This window comes from Symphalangus syndactylus, chromosome 10 (assembly GCF_028878055.3).
Source record: "Symphalangus syndactylus isolate Jambi chromosome 10, NHGRI_mSymSyn1-v2.1_pri, whole genome shotgun sequence".
In the NCBI taxonomy this organism is placed as follows: domain Eukaryota; kingdom Metazoa; phylum Chordata; class Mammalia; order Primates; family Hylobatidae; genus Symphalangus; species Symphalangus syndactylus.
This window is the reverse complement of record NC_072432.2, coordinates 26159120-26178803: the sequence shown is the minus strand read 5'-3', so window position 1 is coordinate 26178803 and position 19684 is coordinate 26159120. Positions and strand designations below refer to the sequence as shown.

General features: G+C 37.9%; 1 protein-coding gene across 6 annotated transcripts in view; it reads left to right on the top strand.

Moving 5' to 3' along the window:
• Positions 1 to 19684, top strand: part of NEBL (nebulette) — a 391737-nt gene that overhangs the window by 352709 nt on the left and 19344 nt on the right. For 4 of the 6 annotated variants that reach the window (XM_055296713.2, XM_055296711.2, XM_055296712.2 and 1 more), the window contains exon 5: positions 6214 to 6385. In XM_055296713.2, the coding sequence (XP_055152688.1) occupies positions 6214 to 6385 (172 nt within the window). Of the gene's footprint in view, positions 1 to 1481; positions 1575 to 3456; positions 3550 to 5111; positions 5217 to 6213; positions 6386 to 9248; positions 9342 to 10491; positions 10642 to 19684 lie in introns of all 6 variants that reach the window. The other 2 variants (XM_055296709.2, XM_055296710.2) reach the window with 2 other exon arrangements.

Genomic DNA, 19684 nt, shown 5'->3' with positions numbered 1-19684 from the left:
CTTGATGCCGGGGTGATGAAGTCATCTGTACAACAAACTCCCATAACACAAGTTCACCTGTGTAACAAACCTGCACATGTACCCCTGAACTTAAAAATAAAAGTTTAAAAAAATAACGAATTTGAGCAACATGCAATTATATGGATGAATCATATCATAATACAAAAAAGTGAATATGTCCATGCAGCATTAATTCTTTTGTAAAATTTAACAACTGCAATAATACTGATGATGATAAATGGAATAACTCCAGATTTAATAAAAACTATCTAAAAATTTAAAAAGGAAAAGCTTTACACCCTCTGCATTTTTGGATGTTCCTTTTCAAATTTCCTTATGGAAGGGCATGAACTGTGTGTCCAGGAAATTTGAGACTGTGTTGCTGTACCTTAGCTGTGTTTGCTTATTCAAGAGATCTTCATTAAGTACCCAAATGTACTGGGCATTGTCCTGGTCACCCAGACACAAAGATGGATAAGACCCACTTTCTATCCTCAAGGACCTCATAGTTCAGTTGGTAAATCTCTTAAAAAAATGCAGTTAATGGAGAATACTGGATCTGATGTCAATATGAAATGAAAAAAATATGTATTGGAACAGGGCAAAAGAAGACCTGGCTTGACTGGCATTCTAAGATACAGTATCAAGTCCATGAGCCTTATAAATGGAAAACATTTTTCAATCATTCAATAGTCTGTTGTGAATAAAGCAAAAATAGTTAACAAGGCACCTCTACTCTGTGCTGGGTCCTGTACTAACGTTCTATATAAACCCATGAGGTCAGCACTGTTTGTTTCTCTGGTTGGTAGATGTGGGAAACTGAGTCTTGGGGAGGTCAGAGGACATGCTGGCCTGCCACCCCCGGCCCCCCACCCAGCTAGTAAAGGCAGAGCTGAGATTGGAACGTATTGTTGAACTTTCACCAATACAAACAAAAGCCTTCTTTTTCCAAAACAAGTACTTCTGAAAGACTTTAAAATGTAAGAGTAGGTTCTCCTGGGTGGAGATAATGAGGCTCAACACTGTTTATCCTTATTATATCCCTGGGAGGTGGTAGGAGTCAGAGAGCTTTAGCTTCTATTGAAGGGAGAAGCCCCAGGGTCAGAAGATAGTAAAAAGCCTCCTAGGGTGACAGGGAATGGCCTTCACAAGAGTTCTCTTGTAATGACTTCATTCTGGCATTTCTTTTAAAGCCCATTGCCTTATGATTCCATTACTTTTATTTGTGGAATTTATGGTTAATTTTGATATTGAAGAGAAAAGCATTTATCGAAGACATATTTAAACAGTACCACCAACAACTTGTGCTTGCTAAATCAGACCCATCGGAATGTGGGCGTATATGTAAGCGTGAAGGTTGATATAATCAACTGTGGAAAAAAATGTGTAAAAAGATGGTGTTAATTTTGAGCCTCGTCCTCTGTGGTATTTCAGTGGAGCCCATTCTGCTGTCTGTTAAAGTTCTTATTTATCCTTCTTAGGTAAAATATAAGGGAGAACTTCAACGGGGAACTGCAATTTCTGATCCACCAGAGCTGAAGAGGGCAAAAGAAAACCAGAAAAACATCAGCAATGTGTGATCATCTTAGTAACTTTTTTCTTACACTATCAAATGTATTGTCCACCTGTGAACGAAGGGATTGTATTTACAGAATTTTCATAACCTTGAGCTGATGTCCTGTTCTCATTTGACTAACAACTTCTTTGAAAGATTTCAGGGACTTTGGTATTGTGGGTACGGTCAGATGTTCCCCACCTCAGGGTTCCCAGTGACTCACCATGATGACTTTTTTCTTTTTATTTTTTTGAGACAGGGTCTTGCTCTGTCACCCAAGCTGGAGTGCAGTGGCACAATCTTGACTCACTGCAACCTTTGCCTTCTGGGTTCAAGTGATCCTCCCACCTCAACCTCCCAAGTAGCTGGGATTACAGGCACATGCTACCACACCTGGCTAATTTTTGTATTTTTTGTAGAGACACGGTTTGGGCTGGTCTCAAACTCCTGAGCTCATGCAATCCAGCCGCCTTGGCCTCCCAAAGTGCTGGAATTACAGACGTGTGCCACTGGGCCTGGGTGACTTTTTTTGACAGGTTGTTGTGTATCCCTTCTATCTTGCCATCTAGCTGATGGGTGCTATGGTCCCTTCAAGGCCCACAGTCATAGCTTCTGGTATCCTGGCCCTACAAACAAATGTTTTCCCTCCCTTTCTACCTGCATGTGTTCCTGTTCTTGTGCTTCCTCCGAGCCCCACTTTCCACTCCCCACAATTATGACTCCATTTTTGGGCAAAGTCTAGGAAGAAATGATAATGTGTGCATGGCTGAATAGGTTATATTGGACAGGACCATTTTGGGGGCACACTTAATAAGGGGCTGGCAGTTTTTACCTAGACACCAACTTGTGGCCTACTCCTGCTCCCTGTGGTTGAAATAATTCACGGATGCAGTTCAAGAAGAAAGTCCTCTTTTAAAGTCATTAACATATAGATTGGGTTCTTTGGAAGAGGAAACTTGTAAATCTATTATGTTCAAAGAAATCTTTTGTTCTTCACATCTTTAAAGTCATTTTTCGGGTTTACAATGCAAAGGCAGGTGATTGATGCTTTTCCCAACAACTATATTTTAGAGAAGTAGACACTCATCTTTCCCCATATATTTAGAGTCACACTTGATGTGACTCCATTACTCTCAAAAAGGAACATGGTTATTGAGACAAGGAATGGACCAGTGAGAAGCATGCTGGCTTTTTTAAGGATGCCCACAGTCACCTATTTAAACACATCTTTACAAAAATTCTGCCACAGTTAATTCCTAAGAAACCATGACCATATAGTACCAGTCTATGGTGAATACCTTTAAGTAATATCCATGAAGACATTTATTCTCATTTCCTTTTGTGATTAAATATTTATTACAACTTTATGGATGGTATGCCTATGTATTCGAGTATATCCACAGTGATTTGGACACATGTACTCTCTTATGGGATGAAATGAAATAGATTGACTTAAGATGCCAGCATTTTAAATACAACTCAACCTCTGAAAATATTTTTTGTAGTTTCCTACAAAACTTCCCTGGCTAACCCATTAAAATAAATACTATGAGCCAGGCACCGTGGCTCAGGATTGTCATCCCAACACTTTGGGAGGCTGAGGTGGGTGGATCACTTGAGCCCAGGAGTTTCAGATCAGCTTGGACAACATGGCAAAACTCAATCTCTACAAAAATACAAAAATTAGCCAGGCATGGTGGCATGTTCCTGTAATCCCAGCTACCTGGGAGGCTGAGCTGGGAGGATTGCCTGAGCCTGGGTGGTCGAAGCTGTGGTGAAAAAAGATTGTACCACTGTACTTCAGCCTGGGTGACAGAGCAAGACCCTGTCTTAAATAAATAAATAAGTCTCTTAGTTGAATTGATTCACAGTGTTCTATTTTTTGTTCTCTGAAATGATAGGTTTATTACAAAGGTCAGCTGGGAAGAGCTACTGCTTTAAGTGTAACTCCTGAAATGGAAAGAGTGAAGAAGAATCAAGAAAATATTAGCTCGGCAAGTGGTTTTCTTCATTTTAGACTATCACAAAGGATGTGTCTTTTATTATTTACTTGCGGTCCTCTTTTGCTTGTGAAAATAAACCTTATTTTCAAGAAACATTTGTGATGTGTCCAATAAGTACATGTGTTATTTCAGATGACTTCCAAAAGCTGCCACTGCAAACATTTACATTGTCTTGCAACTCTTTGTTATTTCCAGATGTGACCAACAGTTACATTCAAAGCTTAGGTTAAAATTGTATTCATTTAAACAATGATTCATGCTATGTTAGCCGTGTCTTTGAAAGTGATAAAGCCTTTGATGTGTGCGTTAAATAATTGTCATTTTACTGAAATATTTCATTGAACATGGATTGTTAAATGCTGTCTGCAAAACAAAATAGGAGATGAATCATTACCCCCACTAAAGACTTACAGAAAATAATCCTTAAATACAATTAACGTAGAATTCAGTTGCTCACCAAAGTCCAGTGGTGTACATTAGTATCTTATTTAAATATTATGCTTCCTCTTAGTGAATATCAGGGCTTCAATTCTGAATTGTACATAATGCCCTCAGGTCCACAATAAGTGGTATCCATATCTTACACCTAATCAGTTTCATAAATGACAGTGTTCTGATGGGCAGTTGTCAAGAACACAGGCCTTTTTCTTAGCACATCCTGAATAGCTGTTTGCCTGAGAATCAGCATTTAGGCTTTGCAATGTACAGCTTCCTAGTGACTTTTCTGTCCAGAGATGCTGTGTGTATTTAACATAAATTACCTTTAAGTTGTGGCTGCTTAGAAGAACAACTAAATTTGTTCCTCATTGTTTCTTATTCCCTGAGCAGAGAAAAAAATAAAAAGAAATAGAGAATAGCTTGTATGCATTTTTCAACACTCTTATGGTAGAAAATGGGGAAATTTAGAAACAAAATAACTTTTGGTTCTATTTAATAGTTTTAGATTTTCTCTGTTTAACTTAAATATGATAACCGGTTGTGTGTGTGTGTGTGTGTGTGTTTGAGACAGTCTCTTGCCCGGGCTGGAATGCAGTACCACAATCATAGCTCATTGCAGCTTTGAATTCCTGGGCTCAAGCAGCTGTCTTGTCTTAACCTCTCAAGTAGCTGGGACTACAGGCACACGCCCAACTAATTTTTTTTTTTTTTTTAATTTTTACTTGTAGAGATGGGGGGTTTCACTGTGCTGCCCAGCTTGGTCTCAAATCCCAGGCCTCAAGTAATCCTCCCACCTTAGCTTTCCAAAGTGCTGTGATTACAGATATGAGTCCTCGGGCCTGCCCAGGTTTACAGACTAGATAGTTAGTTACTATTGGTCATTCACACATTTGTTTTCAGTTGATAGATTTAGGTCATTTTGCAGTAGGCAGTGGAGGAGATCTTTGAATGTAAAATTTTAGGTTGCTATTCTAGAACAAAATTTAATTCACTGAAAAAGTTACCTGGAAAATAATTTCAAGTATGTTGCATGTGTTTCACTCATTTGTAAAGCTTAAAAATGTTATATCATGTGTTTTCTTATCATTGTCTTCTGCCTACTATTTACTTTGCAGGTAAAATATACCCAGGACCATAAACAGATGAAAGGTAGACCAAGTCTGATCTTAGATACACCTGCTATGAGACATGTTAAAGAAGCACAAAATCATATTTCAATGGTAGGGTCCAACCAGATCATTCTTAAAACATGCTAAGGAATGGCCGGATCCAGTGCACGGATGGCGTTACTTCACTATTAATCCGATAACTAACAAAGTATGGAAATGTGGTTGGCTTGTCTTTTGGCGGAGGGGCATTTCTAATCACACTGAAATGCAATGGAAACATTTAGTCTAATAAAATGATTTTTCTCAGTGACTTTTTCTGGTGTGTCTTCATTTCTAACGTGACTACTATAAACTCATGGTGTGAAAGATATTTGTATAGACTTCTTTGCAATTAATTCTAAGACAAAATTTGGTCTGTTTGCCTGTCATAAAGGATATGAAAAAAAGTGTGTTTTTAAAAGTGTGTTTTTAAAATGTGTGTTTTAAAAATTATATTATCAGATATAATTTACCTACCATAAAGTTTGCCCATTTAAAGTGTTCGATTCAGTGGTTTCTAGTATAATTTACAGTTATACAACTATCTCCTGGACCTAATTTCAGGACATGAAAAAAGTATATTTTGAAATGTAAGTTTTTGTAGTTATATTAAAAATGGTGTATATTGTTACCTATAAAATTTCAAACTAATTTTAAATAATGCCATTTTCATGAATGATTGCCTGGAAATAGATATCACTTTATTGCATACTGAAGGTTAAGAGATAGGAAATTTAATTTATATTTAAGTTAGTGTATTTTAGGAAGTAACCAGGATTTGAGAATGTGTATCTTTTACAACCTCTCATTAATAATTATATATAGTTTTATATATAATTTAAAATAGATATGAGCTATAATGATTAAAAACTTTGTGAAAATATCAGCACTTGATTTCTGATGCTGAGAAACTGAAGTTCCAGACTTTAGTTTTGGAGTATTTGGAAAAGATACATACATGCAGACAGTCTGCACGCAGCCAGTGCAGTGTACACCTGTCATTTAATAAAAATGTTGTGAAAGAGGTAACTATCCGCAAAATTCAGTATGATGATTTTTCCTTTTTCAGGTAAAATATCATGAAGATTTTGAAAAAACAAAGGGGAGAGGCTTTACTCCTGTCGTGGATGATCCTGTGACAGAGAGAGTGAGGAAGAACACCCAGGTGGTTAGCGATGCTGCCTATAAAGGGGTCCACCCTCACATCGTGGAGATGGACAGGAGGCCTGGAATCATTGTTGGTAAGCCGATGGCGTTTCTCGGCGGGTGTGTGTGGTTGAAAAGATCGTGCTTGCTCTAGCTTCGGAATTACCCTCTTTAGTCATCTGACTCCTCATCACGTGTTGGTTGTGGTACCCAATTTCAAATGGACCGCAGGTAAAGTATTATGTTTGTACGATGTGGAATGCGATTTCTGGTATTCACCTGGTATCATCTCAAGTCTTTTCTATTATTGGAAGCTCTGTCTTTAATACCTTGCTAATCCTAAGAGTGTTCCTCCTTGTATCACACACCGGGGTCTGTTGTGAGGTGGGGTGGGGGGGAGGGATAGCATTAGGAGATATACCTAATGTAAATTATGAGTTAATGGGTGCAGCACACCAACGTGGCACATGTATACATATGTAACAAACCTGCATGTTGTGCACATGTACCCTAGAACTTAAAGTATAATTAAAAAAAAAAATGTTCCTCCTTGTTAAGCAAAGAAGCGGCAGAGATATGAGTGATCACAATGGTTGAACAATTATTTTGTTTTTCTTTAAAATGTTTTTCTTTAAAAAGAAAAACAAAATAGTTGTTTTTCTGCTTGGTTGATGTGTTGTTGTGTTGACATCATGTGCGTAAGTGGCAGAAATAACCATATTGCGTTTAGATCCTTTTATCACAAACAGACATGCCATGGGCGTTCTGATGGTATTCCATAATAGTAATAGCTCATTTTAAAAATATTATTTCTGGATTGGAATAGTTGAGAGCCATCTGAAAGTCTTGCAATTAAGAGAGTAAACTTTTTTTCCTGCTGTTTCTTACAGTCAGGAGAAATCCTGGAAGGATATTTGTTGAATGGTGGCTGAGAGATCAGAAAAAATCTTACTGAAGTATAAGGCAGGGCTAGGAAGGATGGTTATCGATTTTTCAATCTGTGTCAACAACTAAAGACTATTGTCTCCTTCAGAGCACTTAACCTCTGAATTATGTAGTTATGTAGCTTAAAGAATATTTTTGGCATATGCCACTCAGTAATATCGGTGTTAGCTTTTCTTCATCTTCAAAAGTAGGAGCTTATATTTGGGTACTAGTGAAAGGCCATTTAGAGATAAGCTAAATTTGACAGGGTAATATCTTTACAAAACCAGGGTACTAAAGTCAGAGCAGCACTAAGTAACTTCGATGATTATACTAAAGTGACTCTGAAAGTATTTTCCGAAGAAGGATTCCAAACATGTTTGTAGCTTTGCTGATCTGCCTGAGTTGATTACTTAAAAGGATCACATTAAGTTGGATGGATGAGTTGTGATGTTTTCATTAAATGTGACACCAAATTAGAGTTTCATTGCTTTGTGTTAAAGGGATGGAACTATCTTAAGGGATAGTGCAGGGGTTTTGATTTATGTCACTTAGGGTGGAACTGCTAAAGTCTGTACAGCTTACTCCCAGGCCCTGCACACATCAGAGGTCAGGAATGATGGTGAGGTCGTTGCTAAAAACCATGAAACTGTCTAGACCGTGGGCTCTCAGAATTCAGTACTCAAAACCATTGAGGTTGAAATTATGATTGTTTTATAAAATGTAAGATGTATGACTCTAAGTTATTTACTTACTTGGTAATCCAGAAGTCAGTTTATTTATTCTTACTGGGAAGAACTGTTTTCTGTTGAAATTTCCATAATTGGCCAACATTAAACTTTCCAATGAGCCAGCTTCTGTATCAGGCATGAAAATACACGTTTAGAGGTTTTCTGAGTAATTCAGATTAAGCCAATTTGTGCTGCTTCTATTTTTGTTGGAGGCTCTGCTACTTCTTACGAGCTGTGTAACCTTGGCCAAGCTACTCAATTTCTCTGTGCCTCAGTTTCCTCATCTACAAAATGAGGATAATATGTATGAAACTTAAATTAATTAGGTGTTAAATGAGAATAGTGCCTGGCATATGGTCAGTAGTACATAATATTAATTAAAAACAGACAAACAAATTTCCAGTTCTGTTTTACAAATTAATTGTTTTTGCTATAGCCCCATTTCTGCCGTATGTCTATAACTAGGTTTTTATTTTCCAGTTGTTGGTACAGCTGTAAACGCTTATTTTAGGATCTGATGCCCTTTTGTTGGAGAGATTGATGAATTCAGAAGTTATTAAAGTAAGAGGAGAATAAAGTGGTTTGCACAGTCTGATCACTGACTATAGTAGGGGTCCATTGACAGCAGGAAGCTGATATTATTTCTCTTTTCATTCATCATATTTCCTTGCTGTGTGCCTTGCTTATAACACTTTTTAAATAAGTGTACCTAATAAGATATGCATCCCCTAAGATACATTTAGCTTGCACTCACAGACTCAGAATGAAAACTAGACTTGCCAGTACTCCACATTTTAAATATTTATTTCTGTTATAGGAAGGGAAGATTTTTTGCTTTGTTTTGTTTTTTAAACATAAACTTCTCAATTGTTTCCTATGAATTACTCACATGTCCTGAATCAGAAACTATAATCAAACATTTTGCTTGTTTCAGCCTGTGGAGAACACGAGGGACTGGGGATTTGGGGGCGCTGTGAAGGGATGCATATAGCTGCCCCATGTGCTCCTGTGTTGTGTGGTGGGTCACAGGTACTTCAGCAAGGTCTGACAGGGCAGCTCAATGAATACAGCAGGCAACTTCAATCTGATTACAAAGATTTCTTAACAGATACTTGTGAAAGCAAGTATCTTTTCATTCTCTTCTGAAGTCAGCAGCACTGTGAGTTTGTCTGTTACATGTTTGCTTTTTATATCTATTCCTTTGCAGACTTTGTCTTGACTCTTTTGGGTACTGGCTTTTTTTTTTTTTTTCCTTTTTTTAATTCCTTCTTGATGAATGTTGATTTCTTCCTTTTGGCAAAAGACCTCAAAGTTTGGCGCACAGATCCTGGCTCCATCTTCGACCTTGATCCCCTGGAAGACAATATTCAGTCTAGAAGTCTTCATATGCTGTCTGGTATTGCTCACTTTTTAGTTCATCCCATTTATGTGGTTTTGTCCCAAAAGTGAAGCCACTGTGAACTGTAGAGGTTCATTGTACTGTGTAATGTAAATTTTAAAGCTGAGAATTTGGCAAGCCAAAAAAATGCTATGCTACTTTTAAATACAATTAATCATTTACGAAAAGAAAACTTTTTAATATATCTTAATTAGTCTGTCCTAGATTCATTTAAATAAGCTTTTTATTAGCAAGAATGCTTTTATATTGTTTCTGGGTTTACAAATACAGTTATTTGGATTGCACTAAACTGCTGAGACAAAAGGAGATTTGTTTCATGAAATATATTGTCATAATTTTTTAAACGTAGATTTAAAGAATTATATATAGAACAGTAGAAAGGTTTTTTACAGGGCATCATAGATGTCTTAAAATAAATTTTCAAGTATCTTTAAAATTTTCTTTGACATTTTATGTAATGTAAAATGAATAGTTTACATGGGAAGCATAGTTGGCTTTTAACTTAGATTGCAATTTCGTAATTAAAGGCAAAAAAATGAATAGTTGGGGTATGAATGATGGCTTGATTTGACATTTCAAATTTTCTCCGACAGTTATACAGTTATGTTAAACAATAGATAGCTATGTCATTTAGATCTTGCTCTAATCCCTGATTTCTACTGTATATTTAATTGTTAATGTGAATAGAATTGAATACCCAAGGCAAATTGGAATTCTAGTACTTTTATAGTCAATTTCATTCATATAGTTAGTTAGCCAAACAGTGTCACTTGATTTTCTAAAAATAAAGAAAAGGCAACACATACTATATATCTGGTGATAGTTGAAAGGAATTATTGAAAACCAGGCATTACAATTAACAAAAATTTATTAGTTTACCAATGTTTTCTTAGTCCTTGTCAATTTCCTATCCCTTACCCATCCTTTAAAATTGAGACTGAAAAAAGCATAAAATGATGGGTAAGTCATTCATGTAGTTGATGCAATGCATGCTGAAGTTTGGGAATAGGTGCCTAGGGCTGAGATTTTGAGTTATTCTTTACTAAGAGATTGTTTTTCTTCTCTGTTAAGCTTTTAAGTAATTTTTTGTTGATTTTGTTTTTCGAGTCACTTAATCACACTTGTAAATATTTTCCCTCCAATATAGAAAAGGCGAGTCACTATAGGCGACTTTGGTCTCGATCCCATTCCAGCAGTACTTTCGGTACAGGTCTCGGAGACGACAGGTCAGAAATCTCCGAGATGTACCGTAGCTTTTCATGCTGCAGTGAGGTAACAAGACCGTCTGATGAAGGAGGTATCAAACATTCACCGCTTACAAAGAAAATCGATTCGTTTTTTAAGTGTATCACAAGAGTGTCTTTAAAATTCTTTTCACTTTTGCATGAACCTCTATCCTGGCTGTATTTGAGAATTTAAAATTAAGTTCAGAAAGTTAATAGTCTTTTTTTTTTTTTTTTAAGAAACAACCCTACTAATTTGCATTTTTGCATGTTATTTTTCCCTGTCTTATTTCACTACTATCACAGCAATGGATTTGTAATGACAAAAGGGTCTTGAGATTTGCCACTTGAGTCTGTTTCACAGGAGTTTTATGTGATAAATATACACACTACACAGTCATAGCAGAAACTTGAGTTCTGCATAGTTTGTATATGATTTCCATTAAGGAAAAAAATCAATCTTACAGTAATATTGGGCTGCCTAAGAGGTGACAATGAATGTGTATATGTTTAAATATTAATATAAACTTGCAGACAGAGTTAGGTCTTGCCAAAAGAAATTGGGCATAATACTTGGGATATGAGAGGGTTTTTTTTTAAATGAGAAATACTATTGATTGTTAATAATCTTGTCTCTATTTTATGTACCCACTCTTTTCCTGTGTCTTCTGTTTTCTGCATCCAGGCTGATGGATTAAGCCTAGAACTTCAATGAATTTCTTTAGGATATTAAACTAATTTTACTTATAAATCTGTTTTTAAAGGTTAAGACTAAAATGTTTCCTCACCTCGTTGCAGTTATATTTTAGTACAGCAAGGAGGGGGAAAGGACTGAAGCATATGAAAACAAAAGCAGTACTGAATTTCCCTTTCAACTCAAAGTCCATATTGTTGAAATCTCAAAGGCAGGAAATTTTGAGGCTGAGCAACTTAACACCTTGGTGGGTAAAAAGTAATGTGACTGAGGAAATGATGAAGCTGCGAAAGATTTTATAATTGTGTAATTTTTTTTCACTCATTACAATGAAACACTAATGGGAATAAAATTTATTATATTCTATACCTCTTGAATTATAAAACTGGACTGGCCTTACTTTGGTAGAAATTTATTAAAGGTCTCCTTTCTGTGTAACTAATGAAATCATTATAAACTGGTTGTTTTATTGTGGGTAAAATATACATGAGAAAATCTCCCCTTTTTGTGTCTGTCTGAATTGCTAATGAAGGGTTCAGTAACTTCTGATTACTTTTTTGATAGAGTCTTGCTCTGTTGCCCAGGCTGGAGTGCAGTGGCACAATCTCAGCTCACTGCAACTTTCACCACCTGGGTTCAAGTGATTCTTGTGCCTCAGCCTCCCGAGTAGGTGAGTCTACAGGTGTGTGCCACCACACCTAGCTAATTTTTATATTTTTTACAGAGATGGGCGTCTCGTAATGTTGTCCATGCTGGTCTGGAACTCCTGACCTCAAGTGATCCACCCACCTCGGCCTCCCAAGTGCTGGGATCACAGGCGTGAGCCACCGTGCCCCTACCTCTGATTACTTTTTTTGGACGTGGGGTCACTGATTTCTCCCCTCAGTGTCCTTCCTGGTTCTGTAGATGCAGAATAATATTGATATTTGAAGAGATAAATAAAACCCAAAGCAAGTACAAGAACTAATGTTGATCAAACTTATTTAATATTACTCAGTTCAGCATATTGGAATTGATGTCTTTCCCAAAGGCAACGTACCAGAGAGTCTTTGTTTCATGAATGACCCTTGACTTCATGTCTATCCTCCCCAGCCCATCATTCATTCGTCTAGTTACCAAATGTTTACTGAGTGCTGTTTGTGCACCGGCCAAGAGCTTAGATCTGGCAATGCACACAGCAGTGAGCAAAAGAAACATGCATCCGCTGTAAGGGGCTTAGAGGCTAGTGGGGGGACCTTGACATTTAGCAGACACTTACACAAGTAATACATAATGAAGAGCAGAATCAGGCCTGTGAGGGGGTGGAATGAGGGCTGCAATAACAGCCCAGCTGCATCTGGCCTTGATGTCAGGGAAGCCTTCCTTGGGGAGGGGATATTTGAGTAGAGATGTGAATGCTGATGGACGTTAACGAGGCTGTGGGGTTTGGGAGAAAAATGTTTCTGACAGGACAGAGCATGCGATATCTGATTGGATAGAAGCATGCATTGGATAGGGCAGAACATTGAGATGTTCAAATGGAAGCATCGCACACACAATTAGAATTTAGAAGAGGAGGCCGCACTGGAGGTCAGTTTGGAAATCATCCATCCACGTCTATGATTTAGGTCCTGAATGAATCTGTGTAGAGATCAGGCATTCGGAGGCCCTCTGCCTGGATGCCTCTACTCCCTCTGCAGCAGCAGACCACACCCACGTGACTTGTCTCTTTGCGTTCTCTCCTCTGAGGCTGTAAAAACCTGCTGCTGTTAGTTAATCACCTCTTTTTCTTAAGCCCACATTCCTTCTCTTTTCTAATTATTTCTAGCAAGAGGATCCTATCCTAAGCCAAACTGAATGAGAAAATGTCTCACTGGAAGAAGGTATAGGCAAATATTCTTGCATTTATACTAGAATTTGAGTAAGAGTAACACATGGATGGGTAAGAGGGAATAATCATATTTTTTTTTAAAGGAGGAATTTCATACGCCTTCAAAGATGGGGGGAGATTTTGGACAGCAGTGATGACTCGGTGACTCAAATAATGCCTTGTAAGAAAAAGTTGAGTTTTTGTTTTTTGAAACGGAGTCTCGCTGTGTCACTCAGGCTGGAGTACAGTAACGTCATCTTGGCTCACTGCAACCTCTGCCTCCCAGGTTCAAATGATTCTCCTGCCTCAGCCTCTCGAGTAGCTGGGATTACAGGTACACGCTGCCACACTTGGCTAATTTTTGTATTTTTAGTAGAGATGGGGTTTCGCCGTGCTGGCCAGGCTGGTCTTGAACTCCTGATCTCAAGTGATCCGCTTGCATCAGCCTCCCAAAATGCCGGGATTACAGACATGAGCGACTGTGCCCGGCCAAAAAGTTGACTCTTTGGGGTCATTTATAAATTTCTGTTGTTCTCAGTCCTCTGTTTTGAGGCGAAGATGCTCTGTCTTTAGGGACATTGCCTATTTTTAAAAATAGATATTGGGGTATGAAGCAGAAGTCAAGATGTACCAATAAGTTTTATAACATAAACACAAGTGACATGTGCCCACAAAAGATCCATATGAATCTGAAAACATTTTAGGATACATCGGTATATGCTAATTTAATTTAAGTGAAGCAAAGCACATTCTACCAATTGGCACCTGATGTCAGTATTCAAATAATTAGTGACATATATCGCGCCTTATAAGTTCAATACCACCTCTCTGCTTCCCTTTTCCCTGCAGAAATCTCCTTTCTGAGCTTCCCAGTTTGCTAAGCGACAACTACAACTTTCCAGCTACTTAAACCCTTTGGAGTCATCCCTGACTGTCTTTCACTCATACCCCACGTCCAGTTCAATGGCAAATCTTGTCAGCTGGACCATGACAAAAATATCCAGAATCTGAGTGCTTGGCCCTACCTTTATGTCAGCCACAGTCATCTCTCATTTGGAGAATCATAGTTGCCTCCTGACTGGTTTGCCTGCTTCTGCTCTGGCCACACCACCTTCCACCCACCTCCTGCTCTGATCTGTTCTCCACCTGACATCTGGAATGATCTTCTTGAAACCCTGGTGACATCATGTCAGTCTTCTATCATTTTATTCTGAATATAACCCAAATTTTCATCATTGTCTACAAGACCCATGTCCAATCTTGGGCCCCAGCCACTGCTCTGAACTAATTTTCTGCCATTCCGAGTATATCTATCCACTCTCACCATTTCCGGTCCCCTTGCTTTACTCAAACTTTCCAAGAATGCTTGCCCCCAGGGCTTTTGCACACACTGTTCCCCCAGCCTGGAATACTCCTCCCACCCCAGATATTTGCTTAGCTAAGTGCCATTTTTCTTTATGTTTCAGTGGGCCTGCAGCATATTCAGCATTGGAGCCCAAGACTAATTCTGATTCACCCTCTCAAGTGGGACGGTGCTCGGTTAGTTTCTGCTAATGTTGAAATAAATCGTATTACAGCTAGAGGCCATAATGGTAGGGTTAATCATGTGAACCCTTGTGTGATGATGAGGATTGATAAAGCAAATGATCCACTTTTCAAGAAAACTAACAGGAGGATGATTGCTAGGGGAACTTTGTATGGAATTGTTTGGGCTACTGCTTGAAGTGCGCTAATGAGTACATATTTTGAATTGAATGTCCAGTGCTCAGATGGCACCCTCTCTAACTACTAGAGATAAAATAGCACCCCTTTCCTGACTGACTGTCCCTTTTCTCTGCATTTTTTCCTTCATAGCACCTGGTACCACTTCAGGTATTATATATTGATTTATTTATTTGGCTGTCTCTGCATGCCCAACAAGATCAGAGATACTGGCTGTTTTGTTGACTGTTGTATCTCTAGCACTTAGAATAAGCATTCAGCAACTATTTGGAGAGGGAATAAAATGGCCAAATGAATATTTTAAAAACAAGGACCACATGCATAAATATATGTAAGTATAATTATTTTTATAAAATAAAATTCTCTTGGGGAAGGCTTTCAAAAAGATTCTTATATTTTTGATGATGTTTTGATATATTTCAATGACATTAAAGCATAGCTGAAAAAATACTCTAAAGTGGAAACATTCCCAGTATATATATATATATATATATACAGAAGGAAAGAAGTCTCCATGATTTCTCAGTGGCTTTGAAATTTAGGGTCCCCTTTGAAATGTGTGCTCTGCTGGGCTCTGGTGAGAAGGTGCTGATTGACTGTATAAAAAGTGGAGTGATGAAAATAGTTAGTGCTTTTAACGATAACAGTCAATCATATGCATTTGTTTAAATTCTATCCTAGAAATTGAAAAGAATTTTATAACAATACTAGTTAGGGGTAAGATGAAGAAATGTTTATAAATATTTAGAAATGCTATTTTTCTTCTGGATGTTGTTGATTCTTTTAAATTTATTTACTTTTTAAAACAAAGTGTAGTTAAAATTTTTTGGTTCAAGATCATCTTCCCAATACCACTGCTATAATGGACTATTTTAAGGATTGATTTTTCTTTTTTAATGTTTCAATGGATAAATAATAATTGTACATATGCATGAGGTACCAAGGGATGTTTCGATATATACACCATAGAGTGATCAGAACATGGTAATTAGCATATTCATCATCTTGAACATTTATCATTTCTTTTTATTGGGAACATTAAACATCCTTCTTCTAGCTATTTGAAACTATAGAATATATTCTTGTTAACTATAGTCATCCTACAGTGCTATAGAACACGAGAATTTATTCCTCCTATCTAGCTGTAATTTACATGACAAAATGTGTTATGTCCCAGAAAGACGTCCTTTAATATTTGGTTGTCTCCTTGTGGTCGGGGTGGGGCGTGTGGCAGTGGTGTCCTGTGGTGGCTGGAACCCTGAACTGGAGGACGAGACATTGGACTTCAGTCCCAATGCTCTCATGACTTGGTCCGGGTTATCAAAGAGGTCATTTAACCTTATTAGGCTGAAAGTTTGCATGTGTTGTAAGAATGGTGCAGAACAAGAAGCAGATATTTTATATTTCCTCAGCTAAGTGCCCTAAATAAACTTTTTTCTTTCTCTTCTTTCTATGTGTAAGAATGTGTTTATGTTCTGAAAGGGGTCTGTTTTACTTTATGAATGAAGTACTTGGGCAGTTATGAGAGTCACAGTTTTCGTTCCTTCTTTCGAGTTAGAGGAAGTTCTGATTGTTAGGACAACGGGTTGAACAATCAACTCATTTCATTAAGGCAAAAGTACAAGGTTTTCATCATTCACATTTGGTTTTCATGAGCATTAACAGATAAGCCTTCTCCTTTAAGTTTTTATCATCATTTTGGTTGTGTGTTTCCCATGATATTTTCCCATCTTACTTTGATTGTTCAGTATTTTCATTTTCTTATATGATTATTTTGGACTTTCTTTACTTTTCAATCTATTAAATTACCAAAGGGTTTTCATTTTACGTCTCTACTGTGTTACTTTGATTTAAGAACAGAGGCTTTTATTTAACCTTTACCCAATTTTGTTTTGATTCATGAATAGTATTACTTGAAATTATCTTTACTGCCTTTTGGTATTAGATTCACTTAACTTATATTTTATTTGACACACAGCTCCTTTGGTGGAGAGGATCCTGATGATTTCAGCTTATTTCACTGTGAGGTTTCCTTTGATCCTTGTGTTTGCCTCTAGTTCATTGCCTGCAACGTGTATCTGCTTCCCGGTATTACTTTGTGTTTCTTTGGTTTTCCTTAACTTGCAGTTTTCTGGTATTGAAAGTATTCATATGTGCTTGCAATCTCACCCGGTGTTTACCTGCCTCGATTTGAACTTGTATTCAGTTTTGCTTCAGGTATGCTGTGTGTTTCTTTTTTCCTCTGGAAAACATAAAGGATATGTGAGTGTGATGGGGAATGAAAAACAGATGCACTTTTCAAAATAGATGTTTTCAGCTTTCCAACCTCGTGACCTTTCCCATTTTGCTGTGAGAGAATCTTATGGGGATGCCCTAGTCCTGCCTTAACTGACTGAAAGTAAGTTTCTGAATTTTGTAGCAGTTTAACCCACCCTAGCCAGGCTTTGCTTCCAGCATTTCATCCCATGTAATACATACTCAAGAGTTGCAAGAGATGCTTCAGTACATTCTGGAAAGAACTCTCAGTTTATCATCCATAGCATGTATCAAGAGGGCAGTGGGCCAATTGCCCTGGTGTTTTGCCGGTACCCATAACTCCTTCTGCTCAGTCACCAAACATTTATCTAGTATCTCTTGTATGTGTGAGATACTGGGAACACAAAAATAAAAGAAACAGTTATTGTTTTCAGAGAACTCACATTCTGTTAGGTCAACCAGTTGTATAAAACCATTGTGCTCAGGAAAGCGTTGTGATGGAGTATTGCGTAGGGTTAGAAATAGCCAAGTAGAGGCCAGACATGGTAACTTATGCCTGTAATTCCAGCACTTTGGGAGGCCAAGGCAAGCAGGTTACTTGAGGTCAGGAGTTCGAGACTAGCCTGGCCAACATGGCAAAAACCCTTCTCTACTAAAAATACAAAAATCAGCTGGTTGTAATCCCAGCTACTCAGGAGTCTGAGGCATGAGAGTCGCTTGAACCCAGGAGGTGGAGGTTGCACTGAGCTGAGATCACACCACTGCACTCCAACCTGGGTGACAGAGTAAGACCCTGCCTTAAAAAAGTAATAAATAAAAATAAATAAAATAGAGAGAGATAGTCAAGTAGAGAAATGGGAAAGGAATGTTCTAGGCAGAAAAAGGGCAGATGAGAGAGAGCATAGCGCATTGGGAACTTGGTATAGTTCAGCACATTCTTGAGGCTGTGTGTCTAGATGCGCTGAAGAAGTCTGGAACTAGAGCGCAGGCAGTGCTGAACCCCAATCTCTGCAGAGATGGGGCTCAAGGAACATGGTCCCAGCACACTTTCCTTGGATTTTATCCTGTGGGAGACTTAAACGCTATTTAGAGGACCAGTGACCTAGACTTGTAGGTGAGCGGAGTCTCTTCCTTGGAGGTTTAATCCATTCCTGGAGCTTTTCTAAGCGTCTGGTCTGCATTGCATTGTTTAGATTTTTACCAAGAAATTGACTCCTCAGGCATCAAGAGACCTTCTCAGTGGTCCGCTAGAGGGCCTAAGGATGTAGAAATAGTATTGGTAGATTTTTTTTTCTCCAAATGTCGCAACCTCTCTTATTGTGAGCATTTGTTGTTTATGCAGAAGAGCAGAAACACTGAAATTAGATAACCAGAAAAACCTATTAGAAAATACACTCCTAGAAAAGGAAACTTTAGCACACTGTGGGTGGGAATGTAGATGGGTAGAGCCATTGTGGAAAACAGTATGGAAGTTCCTAAAGAAATTAAAAATAGAACTACCGTAGAACACAGCAGTTCCTCTTCCGGGTAGATACCCAACCCAAAGTAGATGAAACCACCACCTTGTAAATATATCTGTACTCCCATGTTCATTGCATCTTTAGCATAATGGCCAAGATATGGAAGCAACTTAAATGCCCATCGAAGGATGAGTGGGTAAAGAAAATGTGGTATATATACACATACAATGGAATATTGTTTAGCCTTTAAAAATGAGACCCGGCCATTTGCCATGATATGGGTGGACCTAGAGGATATTATACTAAGTGAAATAAGCCAGACATAGAAAGAAAAATATTGCATGATCCTGCTTATATGTGGAATCTGAAAAAGAAAGGTCAAATTTACAGAGATAGAAGATAAAGCAGTGGTTACAATGGGGTAGGGGGATGGGGAGATGTAACTCAAATGATACAAAGTAGCAGACATGTAAGATAAACACATCTAGAGATGTAACATATAGCATGTGGACTGTAGTTAATAAAATTGTATTAGAGATTTTTGTTAAGTAGATTGTAGCTGCCCTTTGCTCTCTCTCTCTCTCTCTCTCTCTCTCTCGCGCACACACACACGTGCCAGATGGTAGGTATGATAATTTGCTTCACTATAGTAACCATTTTACCACCTATATGTATCCCATAGCATCATGTTGTAAACTTCAAATATACATGAGCTTTATTTAAGAAAAAGAAAATACACTCCTGATTTAGAACTATGTATCTTCATTTAAAATAAATTGCTGGTGTTTCTAGTTTAGCCACTGCTTCAGTTTTCTGTACTACTGATTGGTGACCCTTCAAGATCACTCCCCAATCCAACTCCTTGCTAGCCTGACTTCTGTAAAGAATGTGCAGTCAGCAAGAGAATTTCAGAATTTCTATTGTACTTCCCAACTATACTTGAGTGTTATTTCCAAACTGAATTTGAGAAGTTCATTTAAATTTGTCCCAAAAATGCTGTTGTGTTTAAATTTGCCCAAAAAAGTGCTATCTTCATTTAAGTTTAGGAAGATATGAAGAATTGATGATTGGAATACTAAATGTCTGTGATGAACCGGGCACGCCTGCAATCCCAGCACTTTGGGAAGCCGAGGTGG